The 26,661-nt window shown below is 49.9% G+C and overlaps 1 protein-coding gene across 1 annotated transcript in view; it reads left to right on the top strand.

Moving 5' to 3' along the window:
* Window positions 1–26,661, top strand: part of PTPRT (protein tyrosine phosphatase, receptor type, T) — a 617,594-nt gene that overhangs the window by 462,933 nt on the left and 128,000 nt on the right. The window contains exon 13 of the mRNA XM_004687014.2: window positions 10,462–10,518. Coding sequence (XP_004687071.1) covers window positions 10,462–10,518 — 57 coding nt within the window. The remainder of the gene's footprint in view (window positions 1–10,461; window positions 10,519–26,661) is intronic.

Here is a 26,661-nt window from a genome sequence, read left to right as displayed (position 1 = left end):
AAGTTCTAAAATCAGGAGTCAACAGTGGACCCTTCCCATTCTTTCCTGCATCCAATTTCCCTCTTCCCAGGCTTGCCAAAAATGCTATGCCTTTAATCCGAGAACGGGAAGAGGCTAGGAATCCCACAGCACTATCTAAAATCTATGCCCGGCAACAGATCGATGGGCGTCCGTCTCCCTCCCAGCCTCTCCACCTCTCTGTCAGGGGCTCCTTCCTCATGAGCTTGCAGTGGGCATCAAGCCCTGGAGAGCCATAGCACGAGCAGGGTAAGGGCAGTGCCCTGGTGGCGAAGCGACTTGCTGATGTCCTGTCCTGTCCTTGGTGACTCCCGACAGTGCCTGTGCGTAGCTGTGTGCACACCGCAGAGACAGGTGCAGCCTGACCCACACCCAGTGCATCTTCTGGGGACCGCTCCTGGCTCCAGCAGGGGACTTGAACCCCTGTCCATCTGTAACATCGTGGTTAGTCCCCATGCTCTCATGCAGCACATGGTTTGTAGAGGAAGCAAGAACCTTCATCCATGGTGGCTGTTCACTGTGGTGCGCTGGCTGGTGGTCGCAAGGGCAGAATGGTTGGATCGCTGCTCTGGGGCTGGATGTCTGTGACCCAGAGTCAGCGGGGTGGTTATCCCCAAGGGCTGTGAGTAGCATCTGTGCTACTCAGCTTGTAGATGCGGTACCCAGTCTCTGCCACCATCCTGACATATTCTGTGTCCAAGCCTCCCCTTTTGCTGAGGACGCTGGTCCAACTAGGTTAGGGGCTCATCCTAGTCTGGTGTGACGTCACCCCAATTTCATTAAATCTTCAAGGACCCCATTACCAAATTGGGATGAGGGTGGGGTCTCCCGGTGGTGCAGAGGGTTAAGTCTCAGCACCATGAATCTATCCGCAGCCACTGCAGCACCAGTTCAAATCCCCAGCCAGGGATCCGACCCACATGGCGCAACAGACCTCTCCTGTCACCCCACTGCTGCCCTCAGCAGTGTTCTTCAGTCGGTCTGCCTGTTCTGCTCTCCACTCTGTCTCTGGTGACTCCTCTCACACAGACCCCCACACCTCTGGCCGGTACCCCAGCTCTTGCAGGCATAAATAAATCTTTATAAAGAATTTTTAAAAATACAAATTAGAGTGAGGGTTGGGTTTGGTACAGCCCTTAAAGGACTCATTAAAGGTTGGTACCTGTGGTCCTGTTTGGAGCTTCTGGTTCTCCACCACGCACAACGCGATCCCACTGTTGTCTAAGGGCATGCAAGGCATGCAGGGGTGTGCAGGGGTCTGCCAGAGTGCCCTGAGGGTGCTCTGAGGTCCAGACTTGGCTCCTGTCCGTCGGGAGCTGAATGGCCCAGAGTACATGCTCCCTCTCCCTGACACCGACTCTGGGTGTGTGGCCACAGATCCTGCTCACGCCTCACATGCTCACATGCAGCCAACATCAGGTGCTGATCCAATCCCAGTCAGGCTCAGACCTTTGGGGAAAGCGACAACATCGCCCTTTCAGGTCTCATCCCTGAGAGCCGCTCAGCCTTACCGAGTCACTAATTTTCCAATCACATTTTTTCCATGGAAGAATGTACCTGGCACCCGGTTGGCATTCTAAAAATACCCACTGCGACAAGTAAATACATCTGGAGTCAGCACATCTCTGTGACAAGGCTGAGGAATGTTGGAGGTCTCCAACCTTCTCCCTGAAACTCAGTGGCTCAATATCTAAAGAGACCCCTGTCTACCCTTTCAAGAACACATTTGAACATACTACGGTCAGTGATTCGCTGATCTACCTGTTCTTTGTAAAAGAAAGCCCTTAATTGTAGTCTTTGTGAACCTTCAAGGTGTAAATATCCCCACTATGTCCAGCATTGACCTTGTAACAGCCTTACAAAAACGCCCCAACCAGCTCTGCGCCCCAAGACCTCTGCCGGCCGGTTTGTGATGAGGCCCAGGATGTATGTGCTTGTGTTTCATTGACTGCAGACGTGTTGGGGAAATGTCACTGTTGCTCATGTCTGTTTCCCCTTTCATGTGGTCAACTCACTTATTAAGCATCTGTAAGCTGGACCCCTGGAAAGGACTGGGGCCGCCTGTGGTTGATCTGCTTCAAGAAGCTCGGCGTCTAGTGCAGAAGTGGACAGGAGGCAAATGGTTGCCGCAGGTAGGGGTGGGCTGTGACTGCCATGAGCTGCCAGAGAAGTAGACAGGATACAGAGCGGAGTGGCCGGGACCATGTTATCACAGCCCCCATCAGCGACTGTGTCTGTGTCTGGGCCATCCACTGGGACTCTGCTGCTCTGGGGACTTCGTGGTCCCCATCCCATCACCACCCCCTTCTCAACTCACTCTGGGAAGCGCATCATTTTCTGAGCAAGGTTGGAATTTGGGGGATGTGTTGACTCAGCACCGAGAATGCGAGTGAGCCACACCCCCGCCCCAGCTCCACCCCAGCAACATGCACCCTGTGTTTAACGAGCATCTAGTGGGTAGTCACCCAGCCCCAGGCGACAGTATTTATTTAGAAAATCAGAGCAGAACCTCAGTTTGAAGGCACGCTAAGGGCTGCAGGGTGGCGTGTGTTACGAGGGCAGTGTTGCTCAGCAGTAGTGGGGTGATTCTGGGGTCAGTGCAGGCTTCTCTCACAAGCTGTAAAGGCAGCCTTGTTAATCACTGATCACCTCTGGTCACTACTCTTTCTACTTTACCTTGTTCCTCAGCCAGGCTTGACTGTTAACATCTGAGTGGAGATTTAGAGGAATCAGATGGGATTTCAACCAAAGGGGATATCTAGAGTTTATCAATGAACAGATCAAAATGAATGGGAGTTGTCTTAAGACAGATTCCTTGGGCGTAGAGGCTGAGGCAGGGATTTGGGATGTACTGAGGGAGGGGTCCAGGAAGGAAGCTGTAAGTGAGAAAGGAAGTGGGATGGCAATAAGAGAAGTGAGTGAGAATCTATTCTGAGAAGAAAAAAAAATCAAACCTTGAAGTCTGGAATAGAGTGTGAATTCCTCCAAAGCTGTCTGGCCTCAAGGCAAGAATACCAGGGTTTCTACCTCCTTCTCCATAACTGTCAGCCCCTCGCACCTCCCCCCAACCCCCCCCTTGCTAAGGTGGCTCCCCAGAACCTCCATGCTCGCAGTACCTGAGGATGGCATGGCTTTCTGCACAAAAGGGGGTCTGGGTGTGGTGGGCGCTTAGTGTAGAGAGGTGGGTTGAAAGGCAGCAAAAAACTAATAGAGTTGCCTCAAGTTCAAGAGCTAAAAGAAAATTTCAAAAGCCCTTTTTCTTGGTATACTCTAGATCCAGGGGTCTGTTCAGAGCGGTCTGTTCATTTTGGTTTGGAGATGGAAAACTATTGTTCAGACTTTGAAAAGGAAGGAGCAGAGAGGCATGGAGCAAAAAGATCAACTTAAAAGTTTGATTTGGTTTTGTAGCTATGGTGGTAGGCAGACTGAGGGGCACCCAGGCCCCAAACATGCATATGCTGTAAATGGTTCCTGTCATCTACCGCACAAAGATAAAATGTATTCGAGTGCACAAAACCTTCAGTAGAAAAGAACTTTAACAAAATTAGTGTGGAATAGAGAGAAGAGAAAGAGCATAGTTCCAGATGACACACCAGCAGTTAGCTGTCCCCGTGGGTAAATGCCCAGCCAAACAGGGTTGGCCCAAAGCGCCAGGGCCACTGAGGCCCCAAAGCTGCCACAGGACTAGGCACCTCCTGGCGTGGACCCCTAGGGAAGGGGCAGAAGCAGCCTGGCCAGTCTGGAAGAAAAGTAGCAAAATCAAAGCACAAGTTAAAATGCAGGCTCCACTGTCAGCTTCCCCACGGGTCTCTCACACGCGTCTTTTCCAAGTCCCTCTTTCCATATTCCCTGAGCCTCTGGTGCAAGGCCAAGGCCAAGAAGCAATTGCAGCTTCTTCTTCCCATGTCCCTGCCCCCTGTGCCTCCAAATCCTCGCCTCCCCACCCTTTCGGGCTCCCCGGGCGACTTAGCTCCACTGTTCTTTAGATGGGGCAGAGAACTTCTCTTTCCTCTGGAGATGTGACAGTACAGACAGTGAGGGAGGCAGGTAAGAAGGATACACTTGGACCTATTAAATAATGTCTACCTACTTTTGGAAAGTGGGCGAGGGGTGAGAGGGCTCAATTTAGGAAGTAGGTTAAAGACACAACTAGAACACTGGCAACCCTTGGAAGAATGGGGCATGTGAAACTGTGGACTGGGATGCAGAGTTCAAGAGGGACACAAGACAGCCCTTCCTCTGGAAGACACATTGTATTCTAGACCCCCCCCCACCCCGCCATCAGGTCCCCTCCTAGAACCTGGTGTCCGGCTCTACCCAAGCCCCCTTACCTACCAGTTCTGCTCACCTCACTCTTCTTCCTGCCTGTCCCCATTCTTCCCTTCCTGCTTTCCCAGACCCGTGGTCCCACCTCCACACACTGGCCTTGCTGGCATGATTTGGCCTCTTCCTACCTACTGGCCTCATCCAGGCTTCTGTCCTCTTACTCACTACTCCCCAGCACACTGGTCTTTTAATTCTTCAAACATCTCCTTCTAACCCTCCCAGCCACAGGGGCTGAGTTCATCCTCCCCTACCCCTGCCGTATGTGTCTTCTTCAGAAACATGGATCTTCCAGACTGCAACTTAACCCCGCTGTGTCAGAAAGACCAGCTTCCCATGCAATGGAGAGCCTTGCCATGCCTCATTCTTGTTTTACCCTGTTCTTTGCATGATGACTTGCAAGTATGACACCTGTTTTTGTTTGCTTACAAGTTTAGTGTCTCAGCTAGACATTTAGTGATATAAGTGAAAGAATGGCACTAATTTTGAGCTCTCTGTGTTCCCAGGTTCTATACTATATGCTCAGTAAAATATATTAAATTAACAAATGTATGGGTAGATGGGTGGATGGATGGGTGGATGGATGGATAGACAGGTCATTCTTCCATGGTCTCATTTTTAAAAATACATGCTACTTGACAGAACTGTTTTCTTAGAAGCTAGGGTAGGTGATAGAGGTAATGACACACATTCTCCACCAGGAGAAGGCCAGCCAGCCTCTGCTTGGACACCTACTGTGATGGTACCTCACTGCACCCCCACCCCCACCCCATAACCCCCCTTGGACACTACAGGACTTTCAATATCATGACACCCAGTTGACTCCCTATTTGTTCCTGCCATTTGTGTTTGAAGCATGTACATCCTCTTCTCTTTCCAGAAGATAAAATCCGTTCCTTTGACTGGCCCCCTCCACTCATGAGGGTCAGACAGGTTCTTGCTCTCCCCCCACTGCTGTTATCACTTCCCGGTCCAGCAGCAGGCAGCACCACTCCCAAGGCTGGTGCCAGCCATCGAGGGAGCACAGCTGGCTTTTGCAGCCTCCCACTGGGCGCACCCGAGTGGCAGTTAGAAAAATCAACTTTGATTTGATTTGCAAACTGAACAGAGTCATTGAGACAAAATAAATCCGGAAACCCATAAAGCCATTTGCAGAGCTGTTTTGCAGAAGACAGCCATTGTTTTAATCTAGTAAACACTCTAACGATCCATTAAAACAACCCTCTCGGAGTTAGGTGCTAAAAGCTGAACTCCAGAATAATGAGGCACGAGATAGGAGCTGGTGTCGCTGTGGTTCCATCCTGCCCAGAGGGAGTGATGGGCTAAAGCCGACATCCCACTGGCAACAGGCAAGAGGCATGGGCGATGGTCTTTTGTAAACAGGACTTGTTCTCACGATGGCTCAGCCTGAGGTTGCACATTTCATCCAGAATTTTTCTCTCCTCTCCCTGTAATAGATTCTCACCCCTGCAGGGACTGGCAGGGACAATAAATAGACATTCTCCAGTGAGATGCCCTCATTTTACAAATTCTAACACTGGGGATAAGAAGGGGAGTGAGGTAGCTTCGACTTCCTTAGCCACAAGAATAACAGGTTATGGATGGTGTGGAAGTCAAGTGAGATGTAGGCATTGTCTGAATCAGATGGAAGGTGGCTATTGCCCACCCTCCCTGTTGCTTTTGATGCAATTCTATGTGGAAGGTGCTGTCTTAAAATTTTCTTAGGAAGTCACGTGGAATAATGGGGAATCAGACACACTTGGATTCAATCCTGCATCCCAAACTTAGCTGTTTGACCCTGGCCAAGCTGTGACCTTTATGAGTCTATCACTTCACTCTGAAGCCTGAGGCCATCATCTCTTTCAACTGATTATTTGAGATAATACACACAAAAAAAATGTAAAGAACATAACAGGTAATAAACTATTTGAACTTCTTTCTTCTCTTCCTAATTTCCTTCCTTTCTTCCTCTTGTTCCTTGTAGAAGGGAAACTAGAAAGTTTTGGTAAGCTGGAAGCAGGAGTTTCAAATAAAGAGAATAAGTTGCTGTGGATTTTTCTCTTGATGGGGTTTCAGTGTGGTGTTGAAGTGGGGGGGGGGGAGATAGGGGTTAACAACGTTTAACCACCCATTGTATACCAGTCACAGCTCTGTGTATTCACATGACTTTAACATGTGATGATAGAAGAGCTTGGCACATAGGACGCCCCGGATAAGCAATAGTCATCATTATTATTAACAATGGTCATCATTATTATTCTTGAAAAAAAAAAACAGTATAGGCTCAAAAATGTTAGAGTTCAGGGTCCTTCAAATTGTTACATAGACCTAACAGCAAAACTTATGGCATTTCCTTGGCACCCTTTTGAATCTTGTCAATAGCATAGACTGGATAAGACTCTCTTGGACACTGTCAGGGTTCTCTGTGTCCTACTGGTTAACATCTCCCCATCATTCTTTTCCGGTAATAGTTGATGAAGAATCTTTAGGGTGTGGTGAGTCTTTGACCATATTAAAGCTACAAAACCTGAGTTTATCTTCAAGGTCATCGGCTCCAATGCCCTCTCTAGCCTATCACCACCTCCCTGTGGTCAATATCTATTGTGTTGGGGGTGGGGGAGAATTCTGCAGCTCTCAGAATTCCGAACTTTGTTTTTCTTTGCTTGATCTTAATGTTTTCATGAGTGGCTGATATATACATATGAACAGAGCCTGGGAATGTTTAAGAGAGAAGCCTCATGGCCCCTCCATTAAAAAAAAAAAAGTCTGATGGGGGGACCAAGTGACAAATAGAAGAAACCAAGGTTTCCTGTGACTGCAAAGGATCTTAGGCAGGGGAGGGGCGCATAGACAAGGCAACCTGAGCCTTGTCACTTAGAAAGGCCTTGATGAAACTTGGATCCTTCTAGATGCTCAAAAACGGTTAGGTAAACTCTGCTATCACTGATGTTTTGCAATAGACCATAAATAGGAGTTTATAAATATACACAATGTAGATGAGTCAGTTTCCTATCTGTCCTTCCTCTTGTGTTGTCCAAAGACCATCGCTTATCTTCTCCAGCTCTAGTCACTCTGTAAGGAAGCCCCCCCATCCCTGCATCTGTCCAGCTGTTCCTGTCCCTCCATGGTCCAGCATCCCTGCTAAGCAGAGATGTGGCCCCAGTGAGTAGGGGGGAAATACCTGCTCTAGGTCTGCCAGCTGAGCTAAGCCCTTAACTGCCTTCCATTTACTCTTTCAAAAAATATCTTGCAATACTTGCTATTATCCCCATTTTATAGGTAGAGAAATTGAAACTCATAAATGTATGTAGTTTTCTAAGTGACTGTCAGTAAATGTACAATATTACACCAGGACTTCATTTATTCATTTAGTTTTCAATAAACATTTATCGACTGCAGCTTAGTATTAATATGTAGTTCCTCATTGCCTAGCGATTAAGAACTTCATCTTTAGATTTGGACAAGCTTTCATTCTAGGCTGAAAAATATACTCAACTGTTCTGTACTCAGTTTCCCCCATCTTTAAAACAATGACAGCAACGCCACTTACTTTGTGGGGCTAATGTAGAACTTAATGAGCTGATGCCTAGAAAGTGCTTAGTACAGTGTCTGGCTTATAATGAGCCCTCAGCACACACAGCTGGTGGGCGAGCAGCAAGCGGATAAATGACATCCGTACAGTGTGAGCAAAGTGATGACGGAGATACTTGGAAGGTGCAGCAGGAGCTCAGAGAAGGAAGCAGGAAGTAGGGGTGCGGGGTGCCTTCCCAGGTATTGCCACTGGGACAAGATCCACAGAAGGTGGCAGTTATTTTGAACCAAGTTGGAGGGTAGAGCCGGGAGGTCTTTTAAGCTGAGGAAGAAACACGTGCAAACCCTTGGAGATGAGAGCACAGCACAGAGCCTGCAGGGGAAGGGCAGGATGGTGGCGGGGTCACTGATGTGACAGAAGAGGCGGGAGGTGAGCACGGTGGGTAGCACACGGCATCCATGCAAATGCAGCCCTAGGGCTGCAAGCACTAGGAGGTGCTTAAATAGACTTCAGCCAAGGAGGCTGCCCTATGAGAGCTCAGGTAATGCACCTGAGAGAGGCCAGGGCAAGGCTGAAGCTCGGAGAGCCCACAGGGGTCTGCCGGAACAGCCCAGTGGGAACACAGAAGCCAGCTCTTTTCTCGTGTCTTCGGTTTCCTTTTCTGACAGACGAGGCCAAGTTGCGGTCTTGCAGATCTCCAAAGGCTGGGGGGAAAGCTAACCCAGATAGCCACTTAGGGCGGGCATTGCAGATTTTGCTGTGGAGGGCCAGCTTGTAAATACTCAGCTTTGCAGCCCACGATGCTCTGTCACAGACGAGACACAGGGATGCAGGTTTGCCAGGGCACACGGAAGCAGCCATGGAGGCCATGTATAGGTCACACGACTGCATGCCAGTGACACTTTGCAGACGCTAAGACTTAAGTCTTACTTCATTTGCACATGTCACAAAATGTTGCTTCTTTTGTCATTTTTCCCACCCACCCCCCACCCACTTAAAAATGCAAGAACATCTTAGCTCATGGCGGCCCAGAGGAGTCAGTAGGAGACAAGACTGGTCCTGAGTCGTGGTTCACAGGCCTCTGCCTTAGACTGAGCTTTGCAAGAGCTGACATTCACGTCCTGTGAGGGAGGGGCGTTATGATCATGGGCCCGAGTTTAAAGTACATGGTGTTTCATGGCTGTGGATCAAGCTTCCCTTTGGTGTGAATTTCTGAAATTTGATATTTCCTCCCTATCGGTTGGCCTGGAATGTTCAGCCTCTCTTTCCTCTGTCCATAAGATCTTTATGCAGTTTTGCTATAGAATCGTTCAAAAAACGCACAGCCTTTGACCTGCGTGGGACTCTGGCCTGCCTCTTCTGTCATTTTTTTTAGAGGCAAGTGGTGGGTTGGAAGGGACAAGGGACAGGTACCTTGTGTGCGCCACACCAGGGTGTGGTATACACAGCATCCGGCAGTTCACGCGAGCAAGCTGTGTGGACTCTGATTCACATCCACTCACTCAGCAGATAGTCACTGTTGCCAGGTCCAACACAGGACCAAGAGTGTACACGGGCAGATGAGACACAGTGATCATCTTCAAGGAGATGACAGCGCTCAGGGGAGGCTTCTAATGCGCTGAGGTTATTGCCATGAGGAGGGAAGGCTAGGGGGTGATGGGAGGAGGATGATGGGGGCCGTCTGGCTCAGACCTAACAGCTCCCGAGAGGGGTCCCAGGCATACCCCTGAGGGGCACCCGCCAGCTGGGTGAAGGGGCGGGGAGCAGGCCTGTTCCTCTCCAAGTGATGAGAGGTGCAGGCAGGAAGGCGGGGACTGCTGGTGATGGACAGGGTGTGATTGCCTGGGGCAGAGCTCAGCGCAAGGCAGGTGCTGGGAGTGGACAGAGGCTGGAGGGATGGACAGGCAGGAACTCACCTGGGAGTGGTGAGCTGTGAGGGGTTTGAAGTTTAACGGGCAAACCTTGGGGCCCCTGGTGTATGTCAGCTGAAGGGTGCGGTGGGACTCAAGAGGAGTAAGGTTGGAGGCAGGAAGCCCAGCTGGGGCTGCAGCCATTGTCCACACAAGGCAGGAGGGTGCTCATCAAAGCGGTAGTGAAACTGGAGAGAAGAGCAGAGCTTCCAGAACTTTTCTGGAGCAGGGTTAATGAGAGGCATGAGGGATTCAAAGACAGAGAAAAGGAAGAGTGGAGGATGACTCCTGGGTGCCTTCAGGAATGGCTGCAACAGAGGCCGTGGCTTTGCTTCCCAAGCTGAGCGCCAAGAACTGGAGGGAAGACCATGGGTTCCTCACATCATCCCGCCTTTCTGGGCAGTTGCACGTCTTAGAAGCTCTGTGTGCAAGGACCTGGCAGGGGACCTGGCATGCTGCACGTGCTGGAGCAATGGGGACTCTTACTTACTCCTGTTTCATTTTTAAAAATCTATTTCAGGTCCTGTTTTGTTAGATCATGATGTTCTTTGCTGTTTCGCGTGAGCTCTTCAGAGCTGTAAGAATTACAGTTTTCTGCACCGTGCCGCACGTTTTCATGTGTTTCTTTCTCTTCTTCTCTTCTGCATGCTGCCTGGGGACTGGCTTCCTTGTGGTCAGCACCAATGGGCAGCGCCCAGGTGACCCCGGGGACTCCACTCTGCCTCCTCACCACAGGTGATCACCAGAGACCTGGGCGGGTGGGAGGGGCATGAGAGCCACCCAGGCTCAGCGGGTCCTCTGGCCAGGTGCCCCCGAGAGGAACTGATAGTCCCTCCACCTCACCCATTGACCCACCCATCCCCCTCCTCGCCCGCCAGCCCTCCAGTCATCTGCCCACTCACCCATTCTCCTGATGCTTACATGTACCTACTATGTGCCAGTCCCTGTACTAGACCCTCACGGATACGACAGAGAGCAAAGGAAGCCATGTTCCTTGCCATTCTGGGAGGCGCAAGAGTCAGCCCTCAAAACCACCCACCTGCCCCTGTGAGCAGTATCACAGCAGGGAGGGGTGTGGTGCCCCAAGTAAGGAAGCAAATACACCAGGAGCTCAGGGGTGCTTCCTGGGGAAGGCGCCCCTGAGCTGTGGTCTGGGGAAGAAGCCACCCCATACCCATGCATGGGAAATTAGGAGGTCTGGCTGGGAGCTTGTCCTGGACAAGCGCTTTAGACATGCTGACCCCAGCCCCCTGTCTCAGGGGGAATAAGAACACCCAACTCTTAAGGGACACCACCTGCTCATAGGCTGTACAGTCCAGGAGGTGCATTCTAAGGGGGAAGGCTGGTGCTGGAGAGCCCAGGCCTACCTAAATGCCAGCCCCTTCCGTCTGTGCTGAGGCTGATGCTGACCAGGAGCCCTCGAGAGCCCCTTCTGTTATGGGTCGTTTCTGGCTCCAGGCAGGTTTCTTGGAGATCTCAGATCTTTAACTATCACTGCTCTGAAAGTCGTTGCTCAGACAGTGGCCTCCTCTCTGCTAGCGCCAGACTGGTCACTTGCGCATGGTGGGGAAGGGGGTGCAGAAGCAGGGATGACTCAAGTCCGGTCACAGTCCTCTCCCATCCACCCTTTTGCCTAGACTCAGAAACAGCACTGTTAATGAAGGTCTGGGGCTGGCCTCCCTAGATCGTGCCAGTATCCTGGGAGGTGACCGCCTTTGCCGATGACACTCCTGCAGGGAAGGCCTCATCCTTAGCCATTCGCAGCCGGCACCCCCAGGAGGTGAGGTGCATCTGCCTGTGCAGATCTGGGCAGGGCCTCCACAGCATTCACTGCAGCCAGCTGTGCCCCGTCCACTCCGTAGCCCAGTGTGACTACCAGCACCCCAGGATAGCTCCTTGCAATCCCCCTGCTTACAGCCATCTGCACGTCTGCATGTGCACAGCCTTACTGGAAGGCCTGATGGCCACAGGAGCTTGGGAGTCCATGAAATATGGTCTTAGGCGACCCCGTATGGCGCCCTGTTCGGTAGCAGCACATCCTATGGACCTTTAGCAAACGTCAGTCCCCCGCCCCGTCCCAGGCCCATCCGCCTCGACCTTCCTTCTGCAGGAGGCAGGTGCAGACCAGGCAGGTGTCTGGCCCTGGGGCGAGAAAACGGACGCTCGCTCCTGTGCTCAGGCCCGAGCTCCGGAGCATCGACCTCCACTTCTGCAGGGCCCTTGCTCTGGCCTCTGTTGAGGTGGAGCAGCCTGGGCGGCGTTTTCTTCAGGCCCGCATCAGGCCCATTGGTTCTTCCCTCTTGCGGTTGGAGGCATCCGCAAGCCCCTGCTCTGACAGGTTTATTTCACTGTGGCCCACTTATTTCTGCCTCTCAGCCTTGTGTGATGGGTGAGGTGCCTGCGAGTGTTTCTCTTGATGCAGGCTGTCCCTGGCAAAGGGTGTTTTTTGTTCATGCTCATCTCCTCGTAGCAGTAATGGCCGAGGTAAATAATAACTGTGCCCTGCTGAGTGATGGCGATGTCCCCAGCTGAGCCGGCGTCTTTCCTACAGGCACAAGGGAGGAGCTGCAGCCCTCATGGTGTGGCGGGACAGCGTGAGGCCACTGCAAGGGACTCCGGCCAGGCCCGGCCCTCAGCCCTGGCACACTCTGGGGCAGAGCCTCTGGGCGAGTTTGTCCTGTGCTCTAGGCCTCATTCTCTTGGTCTGGAGACACTGCGGTCATGGCCTTGTGGCCGTAGCCGCATGTGAGACTTAAGTGTGGTGACAGCTTTAATGCCTTGCTCAGCTGACCCCAGCCTGTTCCTCAGGTATCACTGGCTTACTGGCCTCTCCTTAAGGAATTCATGCTCCAAAGCAGGTCAGCCCTGGTAACACCTGGGGATAGATCATGCTCTTTGGGTTGGCAGGGGGCACCTTCCACCGGAGGATGTTTAGCAGCATCCCTGGCCTCTACCCTTTAGATGCCAGAAGCTTCTCACCCCCCAGTTATGACAACCAAGTATATCTCCAGCCCCTGATAAATGTCCCCTGAGGGGCAAAATCCCCCCCACCCCCTGCTGAAACCCCAGATTCGCACTGTTCATGAAACATACAATTTGAGCCATGCTTATAATTGTAACACTTTTAGCCAAAATAAGAGGTGGAATTGATTTTAATAATAGATTTAATTTACTCTAGATAGAGTATTAGCACTTGAACATGTAACTAATATTTTAATACACGAATGAAAGCTATTTATATTGCCCTTTTCTGCACTAAGTCTTTGAAATCTGGGATAAATGTTCTACGTGCAGCATTTCTCAATGCCAGATGCTACATTTTAAACAGCTAAAATGAAATCTCTTAAAAAGATAGCAACTGCTTTCATTGTTGACTTTAAACTAGTTGAAATAAAATGCATTTGAAAATTCAGTTCCTCAGTCACACCGGCACATTGAAAGTGCTCGGTGACCCCCACTGGCTTCGTGACTGCCATTCTGGACAGTGCAGATACCAAGGTGCCATCTCTATGCCTTGCTGTGTTTACCAGCTGGTTTACTTGCTGGTAAACACAGCGTCTGTGCACAGAGTGGCGCTCGTACATATGCCCTGTATCCCAGTCCCACCCTCCCCCAGGGACAACTGGCAATGTCCAAAAATGTGTTTTGGTATGAGGGAAGACTGGCGTGTGGTGGCTAAAAGTAAAGCTGCTTCCTTGCAAAATCCAGGCCAACCCATGGACAGTTAGGTAGGTGATCGCTGTAGTGGGTTGAGTTAACAACAGACAAATGACAGTTAACATTTGAGTTAAATGTTAAATATTATTTGAGTTAAATGTCAAATAATAACATTTGAGTTAAATAACATTTGAATTAAACAAATCGGTTATTTGACATTTCACCTGAGGAGTTCTGTCTACCCCAGACCCATCGCTGGGCAGAAAGAATGTCTCGCCTGTGGTCCCCTGCAGCAATCCAGCCCGGCTGCTGGGGGCGGTCTGGGACCCTGGGACCATGGGGGCAGTCTGGGACCCTCAGTCTGGGACACAGCGTCCTGTCTGGAGGCTGGGGAGGCTGCAGTAAAGGGCTGCCTGGCTGCCCTGCTCTGGCATGGACACCGCCCAGCCCCAACTGACCAGGATTCATGCCTTGGCCACGCCTAATACCAGGGCTTGGGATGAGCCCTCTTCTAGACCCCAAATTCTGTTCCTTAAAACTGGGGCAGCTTGGGGCCTTTCTGAGCCTCAGCCACCTCACCTATGAAATGGAAAGGGTGAGTTCCTGCACCACCAGGTTCAACCATGGCAAACCATGGCAGCAGATGTTTTTCTAGCACAGCTTCTGGCTTGGTTGGCCTCAGGCAACGCCCCGCTATCATCCCCGTCTTTCCTGTGTGCTTCTCGTAAAAACACTATTGTTACTTTCTGGGCACTTCTTTAATTCTGGGCCTTGTCATGGTGACAGGATTCAGGCCATAGCATACTCTTTAAATATGCTTTGCAACGGCCTCAAAAGCAGCCTTCCCAGGGGTCCCCTGAATCCTGAGCCCGGGAAGAAAGGGTTTGAACCTTTGGGACAGGCTTTATGGCCAAGACAGATGAGGAGCGGCACGGCAGCCACCTGAGGGCCACCTCCTTGGAAACTCAGCATCTGACCTTCTCGAAGGTTCCTCCCTGGCAGGGGTTGATGGATGGTGTGGGAGCAGGAGTTGCAGGCAGGGGACCACGTGATGCTCTCCCGACACCTACCATTCCAGACTCTCCTTAGGGGAGGGGAGGGAGACCGTGGGGTGAGAGGGGTACAGGTGGCGGCACTCGGGGACCTTGTTTTCAGGGGGTGTCCCATAGTATAATGGAAAGGGAAAGCCAGCAAAGGGGTGTCACGTGCCCCCTGCATGCCATGGCAGCTGCCGAGTCTCAGCATTCTCACTGCATTGAAATGTCCTAACAGCTCCACCACCAAGGGCTGTTATTCCCGTATGCAATGAGGAAACTGAGGCTCTGATGATTGACAGACACATGAAATGTCTGACAGAATGACGAAGGCAGGATTTGAATCCAGGTGCTCTGGGTCTTCTGTAGGGCTGCCGGCAGTTTATGCTCAACAATAACTGGGAATAACTGGGAAATACCGTGATTCCTGCTGTTGGTGTGATTACCCCAAACCCATACACAGACGAGGAGATGGAGTCCCAGGGAGGAGAGAGGCAGGCAGCTGGCCGGTGGTGAGACACAGGCAGGCCACTGAGCCAGAATTGTGGTTCCTGAGAAACAGAGGAGACAGGGCACAGAGTGCCAAGAAAAAATCTAAAGTGCCAAGCAGAATTCACTGATCAAGGCCCGCTGAGGAAGTGGCATCGAGGGTGGAGAGCTGGGCCCATTGCTTAGCAGCTATTGTGCTAAAACAGGGCAAGAGAGGCGCGGAGGGTGAAGCCCTTGACAAGGCCTCAGTTGGTCCCAGAGCACAGTCCAGGGCTGTGCTGCAGATAAGGGCAAGGACCTCAGCCTGAGGCCAGATGGTGACCACAGCTCAGCACGTCCTCTGGCTGCCCCTGTGGCCGCAGGTGGCACCTGGCAGGGCAGGAACCAAGACCGCCACCGAGCACACAGCACTCACACCACCTGTGTGTGTGGTCTCACGTGTGTGCCACAGCTTGGTACACGCAAGCCTGCCAGTTTCACCACCAACCTCCCCACTGAATCCATACACCAAAGAAGGGGCCAGCATCTTTCTGAGTGTCCCGTCCCCAGGGTCTGCCCTGTCGCAGGGCAATGTTGATACTTCCTACATAGCCTGCACCTCTCTCGGGATATTTGCCTTACACCAAGGAGAAATTGTTACAGGGCAGGAAGAGAGGGGCACCACTGAACCCCCAAACCTGCCTGCTCCAAATAGGTTCTGCCATCCACCACATCAAAACAAAACATATAAGACTTTAATGAAAAGGAACTTTAATACAATACAAGACCAAGAATATAATTTCTAAATCAAACACCTGAAGTTACCCATCCCCTTGTGGGCAAAAGGGATTGGCCCAAGGCAGGCCCTTAAAGCCACCACAAGACTAAAGCATCTTCTGGCCAGGACCCATAGGAAAGGGTCAGAAATGGCCAGACAAGTCTGGGAGGAAAAGAGCAAAATCAAAATCAAGATAAACACTGCCATAGTCAAGCTCCCCGCGGGTCTCTCACCCACATCTCTTTCAACCAGTCCAGGGCCAGGAAAGAAACACGGTTTCTTCACATGGCTCCCTCTGCTCCATGTGGCTTCCTCGGGTCTCCTTGTGGCTCTCCATCCTGCTTCCTTCTTCTCAGATTCCTTCTCTTTTTCTCCTTTTCTCTGCTCAGCACCACCCTCCTTCTGGGAGGGGCAGGGAAACTGGAACTTCCCCTTTTCCTAGGGACACCCCCCCCCCCCGTTACAAGATCTGTCTCTGGTTCTACCCAAATCGCCATGAAATTCAGACCCTGACTCAGCATCACCAGACTCCTCTTTCTCCCCAGTCAGGACTCACAGTTCTGACCAATCCTGCCTCCAGCATCTCAAGTCTCTTCCTTCTTCCTCACGGCCGCCATCATGGTCAGAACTCACGGGCTCCTTCAGGATTAGTGGAGCAGCTCCCCGACTGGCCAGAGCCATTAAGCGGAAACAAGAGTCAGCTCCTCATAAAAAGCTCCCCAGACTTCCATATGCCTGGGCCGTGTGAGCCAAGCACTGCTCTTTGCATCCCGGTCGTCTGGGCTGCCCACACACTGATAACACATCAGAGACCTGCCTCTCCCCAGGGGCATTGCCGGGGGAGGGGGGATGCAGGGGGGTGCCCAGAACCTGCTGTGGGGACAGCAGCATATGCTGCAAACACCCTGGACCCAGCTTCTACCTTCTGCAAAGCCTCCCGCCCCCAGCAGCAGCTTTTCATCCACCCTTTGGGGAGGGGAAAGATGAGCTTTTAGTGCTGAACACAAGGAGTCAATGTTTTTACTTCCAAAAGCCAAGGGGCAAAGGCTAGAAGAAAGAAAACATGTTCATGGTGGATTTGGCTGGAATCTCAGCAATCAATGCTGCTCCCGCTGCTGATTTTATTACCGGCACTCAGTTCCATTGCACTGATCTGAATTCCGTGCTGCTTGTTTACCACCTTTCTCTCTGATCCTGCTCACGCGCCCACTAATCCTTCCTATAGATTTCTCATTCCCTCCCGTTGCCTGCTCTCCTTTCCAGGCACTCTGATGCTTGCTGTAAAGCTGCATGCTTCAGAAGCAGGATCTGGACAAAGCTGGACAGATCTTTGCTTCTTCACTCCCTTCCTGCCCCTTTGGGTCAGGCAATGTGGTCATCCCCTGAGGAATCAATTTGGCCACAGTCCACCAGAAAGAATTGAATCATTTGTTCTGAATAAGAGCCTTTTGGACATCTTGGCCCTGGGGCACCCTGCTGTGCTATTCAGACAAATAAGGCCAGGACAGACAGTCCTTCCAGAAGCTTCCTGGTCTGCTCAGTCTATAGCCAAGCAGGACTCTCCAGCCTGTTCTGCATTTGGCCCAGGCCTTTACTTGACTTGACTTACTGAAATGCTAAGAACTCCCTTCCCAGGCTGCTTAGAAGGTGATTCGGCTTTAACCTGAAGTTATGCATTGAACTGCATCCTCCACAAATAAGTTGAAGTCCTAATCTCTCATTTAGAAAAGGGTCCTCACAGATGTAATAAGTTTTGCAATGAAGTCATGAGGGTGAGCCTTACAAGAGGGAAATTGCGAGCAAGACACGTGAGGCGGGATTTGGAGAGCAGGTGCCAAGCATTGCCACAAATGCCAGTAGCTGGGAAGAGGCACGGAAGGACGTTCCCAGAATGTCAGCCTGGCTCTGTTGGCTCCTTGATGTCAGACTTCCAGCCTCCAGAACTGTGAGTGAGTAAATGTTGTTTTAAGTCACACAGCTTGCCCCTTGTCCCCACGGCCCTATTAAAGGATCATACTTGGGGAACACAGGGACCCTGAGCCTTGGGCAGCAGCAGGGTCCAGCATCCACTGTGGAGCCCTGATAGTGGGTGGACTTCAGCGAGATGGGGGCCAGGAACCACATCCCTGGGAGACTGACCCAGCCTGTCTCCTGCGGGGTTTCCGTCTTCTGCCTTTGCGGCAGGGCTGGTCTCTGCCTCCAGCACCTGCATGGTCATAGCATCTGCTGCTCTACACCCTCTGGCTCGGCTCTGCCTCATCTACCAGGCTGCAGTAACCTGTTTGCAGAGTCCTGGCATTTGACTAGTAGGTGATTCCTGGTTGTCTAGGCTGCTTGTCACAGGCTGATGGAGGTGGCACCCTGTTCCACAGCAGTCCTGAAAGCCACAGCAAGAATTATAGTCCCTTTGCTGTGACCACAAGTTCTCCTGGTTGCCTGAGATAGTCTAAAGGGAGTATCACCTTGCTGCAGGGCATCCGAAAGACGTGTGTTCTCCCCGCTCAGATCTGCTCCTTAATCCACAGTGCAGGCCATGGGTGCTCCTCTGGCCTCGGCTAAGCAGCTGTGAGCCCCCTGGGCTCCAGGCTCCAGGCATAGATGCCTGCCGCAGGGAGCCGCTTCTGCTGCTATGAGCTGACAGCCCCTCCATCCTCGTCAGCAGGGCAGGTCTCCTCTGGAACACAGGGAGTCAGGGTGGAAGGGAAGAGAGGAGGCCAGATGGGGTGCTTAAGGGTGCTCAAGGACCCCACATGCTGAGGACAGTGAAGAGCGGAGTGTAGTTTGAACTCGCCTGCATAGCCGCACCTGCCCTCCTCTGCCATGCCTCTGTGTTAGCGCCCATCAGCCTTGGCTTTTGACTTGCACACTATCTCTCCCACTACAGTGTGAGCTCCCTGATAGCAGGGTCTTCTGAATTCCCTCAGTGCCCAGCACCTTGCTGCATCCACTATCATAACACTGCACCACTCATAGGAGGCAATGAGGAGAACTTCTCTTCATAAGGCCAGGATGAAGAGTGTCCACCATTTGAAGATCACTTAGCTTTGTCTGCCTCCATGGCCATGGGCTACATTTTGTTGAAGGCTAAAGTCGAAGCATAGCTCCAGGCATAGGCTGACCCCTCACAGTGGATGTAGACTAGCCAGCAGAAAATACTGAGCCTCAGCCCCAAGCTGCCTCTCCATCCTCTCTTCGATTTGAACCTGCCTCAGCCACAACTTGGCCTATCACCTTGGCTGTGGCCTGACACTTAAGCAAGTCTCCAGAGTGCACCCGCCTCTGGGCTCTTAGCAGTGTCTTGGAAACTCTCGCCATCGCCGTGCCATTGGGTCACGGGCTAGGTCCTGGCACCTGTGCTCTACCCTCCTAAGTAGGAGAGGGAGCAGTCGCACCCTTGGGGAAGGGTGGAGGACCCCAGCCCATCAGTGATGAAGCCTGGGGTCAGCGTGTCTTGTAAGGGACGTGTCTATAACGGTCATGCCTGGCATCAACTGGGCAAGACTGCTCTCCCGTCGATAATCATTGCTAAATTGAATGCATTAAAATGTCTCAATAAAGGAGCCTTCTTGAGCCAGAAAAGGCTCCTCCTAAGGGTCTTATGTGGTCACTTTGCTGCTGCATGTGGCAGGATGGAATTAGAGCATGTGCTGTGCATAACAAACTCCACCCATCGCCCGGGTCTGGGAGCTGCAGGGGACCACGCAGAAGCAACATGTGGGGCGTTTTACTTGTGTGTCTGGAGTGCTTTCCAACAATCAATTAAAGCTATTCCCATCTTAAGGGGTGCTAACCTCCATTTAAGGCTGAAAAAGAGGGCAACCTGTGTCAGCAATATTTGGCCATTTTCATGGGATAGGCTGTGATGAAGTCAATTTTGCCTGCTAGGGCTGGCTGTCTAATACTAAGGGAGCCTGAGATGTAAGAAACCTGTGTCTTCTTTACGCTTAACTCGGTCTTTATTAAATGGTTTTCCCCAGCAAAGGGAAAACGATCTTTGAAAAACCCATGTCTCTGAAGTGTTTTCCAGCTACTTGACATTGACTCTGAGTTAAATCTTGGCTAAAAGCAATTACTGTCATATGATGAATTGAGGCAATTTATTTATTACTTGAGAAACATTCTAGGTGATGTCACTTCGGAGAATGATGGAATAATCCTTCTCAAGTAGTCCATTATCAACCAGATCCAGGGAGGGAGGCACTGTTCTTAGATGTGGGGGAGGTCGTTAGCAATTTTTAAAAATTAGTCACCCTGCGATCAAAGAAAGAGTATTGGAAAGAAAGCAGAAAACATTCACCTAAACTTGAGCAAATCTGGTCTCCCAGGGAAGTTACATGGCTGCTTTGGTGGCTAACTATCAAGAAAAGCCCAGAGGTTAAGAATAAAACTAAACAATATATTAAGGGTTTGGAGATGGTTGATATACAAGGGAAGTGAAAAAGATGAGGGAACTTAAGTTAAAAAGGTCACGTTTAAATATCATTTGAGCTAGTCTGTATAATTTGGCCCATATAACAAGATTCATATGACATGTTCATCAATCGCTTAGTTATTAGAATAGTATATGTCAGTGAGAGGGCAGGAAGAGAAATAATCTTCAAGAAAAAGCAGGTAAGAAATGGCACTGCACGATCCAGCAGGTGGGAAACTCAACAGGGACAGGATAAATATGAAGATGTCTCAATGCTCCCGCTCAAGGTGATTCAAGATCTCCTAAATACCGGTCAGCTGCTTCTTTCACATAGTTGAGAAAAGGCAGCAGCTGTCTCGGCTGAATAATCTTTCATATCAGAATGGAGACAGAGTAGTGGTTTAAAGAGAGGCAACTCTGTACCAGACTTCAAATCCCAGCCCTAACACTTGTTCCCTTTACTTATTGGGGTTTAGTTTCCTCACCTCAGAAGTGGGTATATTGGTAGAACCTGCTTCATAGGGTTGTAGTGAGGATTAAAACAGGTAACCTGTAAAGGGCTTCGAGCAATGTAGTCAAAACTCTAAATATGTGTCCACTCTTTATTATTACTAATGTTCCAGTTTTGCATCCCGGTGTATGGGACTGGCCAGAGAGCCTCACTCTTCCATTGCCACCTTCTGGATGCAGCCTGTCCTGAAAGCCAGCCACAATTTCTCCCACTTGGTCTTGACTTTGCTGAGATTAAGATATAGCACTGGATATTTCTTTTGATTGACAAGTCCAGACATGTCTCCGAGTGGCAGAGAGGTAAACTTAGCATCACTTGTTCACAGGAAAGCCACGCTGGCCCTTGGCCCCTGTCGCCTCATGCCCACCATCTGTTCTTCACCTGGTCTTGCAGGGACCCCACAGGCTGTGTTTCCTGGACCCTGTTTCAGTTGGCTTCTGGATGTGGCCAATAGGGACAAAAGTTACAGAGCAAAAAGGAGGAAAAACCTCCTCTCCACCACTCCGGTTCTTCTGGAGGTTTCAGAGTTGTAGGATCTGCTGGACGACCCTGAGCTCTGAGTCTGATGACCTAGCCACTGTCCTTGGTATCGCCAGTCTGGGCTGGGTAAGAGCACCTAATGGTCAGGGCTGCCTCTGGGTTGCTTTGCCATCCTCTCCTGATCCCTCTGAACAAATTTTTCTGGTAAATGTACTCCATTTTAAGTGTTTGTGGTGGTTTCCCTTTTCCTGGTCAGATGCTGACTGGTGGAGAACTCTGCTGGGTTCCAGTGATAATTCCTTCCATTAGTAAATGAGAAGAGAAAATAAAAATCTGATTTAATCATCAGTCTATATTCCCCTCCCCCCATATCAACATCACACTTATTGGTGTGAAATATCTGGAATCCACATTTTTCCATTAAAAAAAAAGTCAGCAACAGCATTTGTTTCTCCCCAGGCTTCTCGCACCCCTCCTGTTCACTACAATTTCAATCCTCAAAGACTGCCAAAGCAGTTCATGATCACAATTACAAATGCTCTCAATGCCTTGGGATGTAATTTGTAAAGTCTAGAGGCTTGAATCTAATGAAGTATCCAGATGCTTCCCTACCAACTTCTTTTCCTATCTTGGACTTCAGTTCCATCTTAAAAATAGCCTACCATTCTGAGAATTCACTTCCAGCAAACCAGGAGTACACCCCTGACTTTAGAGGAGCCAGAAAGTTGCTCAGCTTCCCCATCTTCTCCCTGTTGCTTCCTCTTGGCAAAAGCCCCTATAATCAGAGATGCCTACAATGCTTAAAATCCTCGCTGGCATAGAAGTAGCAGCTCAGAGTCAAGAGTTTCAAAGGTTTCCTCGATTGGGTGCCATATGCATGCAAAGCCAGAGTTAAGACCAAGAAACTCTTCAACAAAAGAAATCATTAAGTAGACGGGGTGAACTGCCAGCGTGCTGAGATTCGGGGATAATATGCTCTTGGGTCACTAAAAGACCCCCATGATTTCAGGAGAGCAGCTTTTAGGAAGTGTCCCTGGAGCCAGCCTCCTTTCTCTGCCACCAGCCATGATCACCAGCATGGGTTAGGCCTCCGGCGGGATTCACTTGGTTTTATCCATTGCGATTTGATGTTCTTTATCTGTGACTTCTATTTTTGCTCCATATCTTTTCAGGGGAAATGCTCTCAAGGAAAGCTATAGAATTGGGCCAATAGCCAGTGAAAACACTTTGAGAATGAATCATTAATCCCTGTTCTCAAAGTATGCCATTAAGCCACCTAGATGAAAGCTTGATACAGGTCTTGCTTGTTGGAGGTGTGTTAAGTGAACCCCTCGAGAGATGCTACCTGCTGCATCCTGGGATCAGAAAAACTCAGGCAGCGGGTTGCAAGGAAGCATCACTGTCACCTGCAGTGCACCCACAGTTTATAGACAAACTATGTAAACCCTCCTGTCACCCTGGAGCCAAGTTCCAAGGTCATGTTATCACGATGCCGCATGTGCGAGCAGTTTGTAGAATGTACCATGCATTTTCACTTTGGATGTTATATTTGAGCCTTAGAAAATCCCTTTGAACTTGGTGTTCACTCTCTGTTTTGCAAATGAAGGTAACACCTTTGATCAAGATCATATAACCAGGAACTGACAGAGTCTGAGGCAAGCCTGTGTGTTTCTGACTTGAAACCCTTTGCTCTTGACCAGTCTCATTAAATTGTGGCATCTCCCTATCAGGAGTGTAAGGGGTCATGTTGGCCCTTCTGCTGGACGGCGAGCCCACTCCATTCTCAGATTGTGCCCTTCCCTGTTGTTGATATATTCTGTGGCCTCTGTGGATAACATGGAGTGTTGGGAGATAGACTATGTGGGAGACCAGTGGCTCTAAGGATGACAGGGAGACTCTCCCTCAGAGTGTGGGTATCACTAAGTGGAAGTCTTCCAGGTTGAAGTGTGAGGAAGGATGGGTAGCAGAGCAGAAAGGCGAGCACCCCATGAAAATGAGGCCTGGAGGCCTTGGTTAAGCATCCAGGAAGCCCAGCCGGTGAGACCAAGTAGAGACAGTGGGAAGTAAAAGCAGAGCTAACTCTGAAATGGAACTTGGGAACTATGACTGCTTTCATGCATCTCATAGCACTATCATGCTGCCTGATTAAGGCCTGGACTCGAACCTGAGGTCAATAACTATGACAGTTTAAAATCTTTCGATGGGTTCCCTATTCTATCCATGTCTACCCATGGCTGTTAGTTCTGACCTTTGAAGTTACAGCAACCAACATATCTACTGCATCTTCCATTATGAACCTTCAACTTTTGGGAGGCACAAATAAAGGACCACGTGACACTAGCCTTCTCTATGCTGGAAAATCCTGATTCCAACTAATACTCTTCCAAAGTCAATGATTTCTGAACCTCGTTGTGTATCTGAGTGTCCTAGAGATGCTATTGAAATGCAGATGCTGCTTTAATGGACCTAGAGTGGGGCCCAGAATTCTCTGTGATATGGTCCCAGGTGGTGCTTTTAGTCTTTGTACCACACTTGCCACTTGCCTGTAAAGGCTCTTGGCCCATCATCAACCTAGAGGTCTGCACAACTGTAAAGGTACACAAGAGTAATCTGACTAGTACAGAATAGAGCCACTGCCCTGATTGGATCTCAAGTGTCCTTTGGAAAGGAAAATCAACTGGGATGTTTATTTGGTGGCTGGGAGATGACAGGGGTTCAGAACATGAGGACTGGGCCTGTCTGGAGTGGATATTGAGAGAAGAGGATAGACTTCAAGAAACCAGGCACTATACCTTAGACACAGGTTTCCATAAGTAAGAGCGGAGTGGTAGTATGTTGAAAGTCAAATGTGGAATCTGGACTGGAGCTAAGAGAAGACAGAGTAGAAGCAGCTTTTGTGGTCAGAGTAGAGGCAGCAGCTGCTTTGGGAAGATGGGCTCAGCCTTTGGGAGTGCTCAGAGGACCAGCTCAGAGGACCAAGGGTACAGCTGGTCAGGGCACGGGGTCGGACATGCAGCTTCGTGTTGAAGACAGGAGCCTCCCGTCAGTGCAGGCTCTGTTCGCAGGGTTGTTTTTGATGACTCCATCACACAGGGGCCCCAGCAGAGCCTTGAAGCTACTCCAGTTGGGTAGATCTACCACCCGATGTGAAGTTGCCAGATCTGATTTACTTGGACTAGTCTCAAGTTGGCCTCCTGAGGAAGGCAGATGAAGAGGATACATCCATGTTCCTCCCACTGCTATCAGTTCTCAGAATCCCAGTCCCTACTGAATAGACAAAAATCACCTGGGTCCAGAAATCTTTTTTGAGGGATGGAGGACATAGAGTTAGTTTGACTGCTGTGAAAAGGATGAGGCGAGGGCAAAAGGATTCTGGCTACCATATTACTGAAAGATTTCCTCTTAAAAGAGCCATTGGATTTTCAGTCAGTGAGTCACCTGGCCACCTTCTCTGTTCCATCCTTGCTCATTGCACACAGAATCCCAGCTCAGAAATTCACTAGCTATGTGACCTTGAACAGGTCACTTAATGTTTAGTGAAAATTTCCTAATCTTTTTTCAAGAGGGAAATACAGCTAACATCTTCTGTGTTGAGTTTTATGAAGACTAAATTACATAATATATAAAAGAACTTAGCACATAGCCCAGCACCCAGTCTTGGATCAATATATTTAAGCTGTTTTTGAAAAGTACTAGTAATCAGGCCCTCCCTGGTGGCACAACAGGTGAGGAAGCTGCACTGCAAGCTGGCCGTAGCCACTTCAGTGTGAGTTCGATCCCTGTCCAGGAGGTGACACACATGGCGCAGCAGACCACTCCTGCCCCCCAACTGCTCCCCTCAGGATTGTATTTCGTTGATCTGCCTGTTCTGCTCCCCACTCTGTCTCTGGTGAATCCTCTCACCGCCCCTGTGCCTCTGGCTTGTACCCCAGTTCTATATGCATAAATAAATCTTTACCAAAAAGTACTAGTAATTATCTTCTTTTTGATGAGGTGTTCCATGCTTGTCTGACACTGCTGATCACATGGCCAGGAGGCCCCATCATTAACCAACTCAATATGCTTCCCTACAAATCTTAACCACAAAGTCTGATCTTCCCCACTGAGCAGCCCACCTCTGCTCTCTCCCATTTTTCTTGCTCTCAGTTGTACAAGCCTCATGTGAATGCTGTTTGGCCTTTCGTCCCAGAACCCTGCATCACCTTTAAATATTCTCAGCACGCTTCCTTCACACACAGCCCTAGAGGCCAGAACAGGTGCCTGTTAAAGGGTCTGAAATAAAAGTTGGACTTGCCTGTATTTGAAAAATGCTTGGACCAGCCAAGCAGGACCCCTCCCAATACCTGCCATATAACCTGTGATTTCAGTTCAGACACCTGTTGCCTGGACTCATGGGTTTACCTAAACCACTGACCTCTGGTCTTTCAGACAGTGTTCCTGAAGTCCTATGTCCTCAAGGATGTCGTATTGTTGGCCGATAGTCACATTCTTAGAATACACTTGACAGTGGCTCTCCAATATTCATCAGAGTTTTTCACTTTGCCTTGGGTATGGAGCTTGATTCTGCACCAGGAGCAGCATTTGACACAGCTGATTACCCCATCCTTCATGAAACGTCTCTTCCCTTGTTTCTGCACTTCCCCTTCTAGGTTTTTCACCTGCCGGCCGCTCTTCCTCTGTCTCCTCTGCAGTGGTCTCCCTCTACCCACTCACTAAACATGGCAGACTCTCAAGGCTGCTAATCCATTCACTCTATTCTCTCCCTGGGCCACTCCATAAATACCCAGGCTTCAGTTACCATGGATGTGCATATGTCTACATGTTTTCTCCTCTAACTCAGACATCTTTTTGGAGCTCCAGATCTGATTTTTTTTTAAGATTTATTTATTTGTACATACAGAACTGGGGTACAGGCCAGAGGTGCAGGGGCGGTGAGAGGCTTCGCCAGAGACAGAGTGGGGAACAGAACAGGCAGATCGACAAAGTACACTGCTGATGGGAGCAGCGGGCGGGTCAGGAGAGGTCTGCTGCACCATGTGGTCACCTCCAGGGCAGGCGGGAATCGAACTCATGCGGAAGTGGCTTTAGCTTCTCAGTGCAGTGCTTTAACCTGCTGCGCCACCAGGGAGGGCCCTCCAGATCTGAATTTTAATCTACCTACTATTCTAGAGGGTTTCTCAAGTGCAAATTATCCCAAACATCCTTGTTTTTGTTTCCCTCTAAGGCTATTCTGGAAACAGCACCATCATTCACCTTGGTATGAAACTGAAGACTGGTCACCCTCAACAGTTCTCTCTTTTATTCCCCATAGCTAATCCATTAACACACACATATATGTATATATATATATTTGGTTTCTTACTGTTTCTATACTACTGCCCTCACCTGATCAACTATCTTTTATCAAAACCCATCTCTCTTGAATCTGGAGTCTGGAATCTGGAAGGACATGCTATAAATACAAATCTGACCAAATCATTGCTCCATGAACAACCCCTAAATGACTCTCTGTGTTTTGAGAGTAGATGACAGAAACTCT

The sequence above is a fragment of the Condylura cristata genome, unplaced genomic scaffold (assembly GCF_000260355.1).
Source record: "Condylura cristata isolate star-nosed mole 26May11 unplaced genomic scaffold, ConCri1.0 scaffold00022, whole genome shotgun sequence".
Classification (NCBI taxonomy): domain Eukaryota; kingdom Metazoa; phylum Chordata; class Mammalia; order Eulipotyphla; family Talpidae; genus Condylura; species Condylura cristata.
Note: the sequence above shows the minus strand (reverse complement) of the source record. Positions and strands in the feature narration are given on the sequence as shown.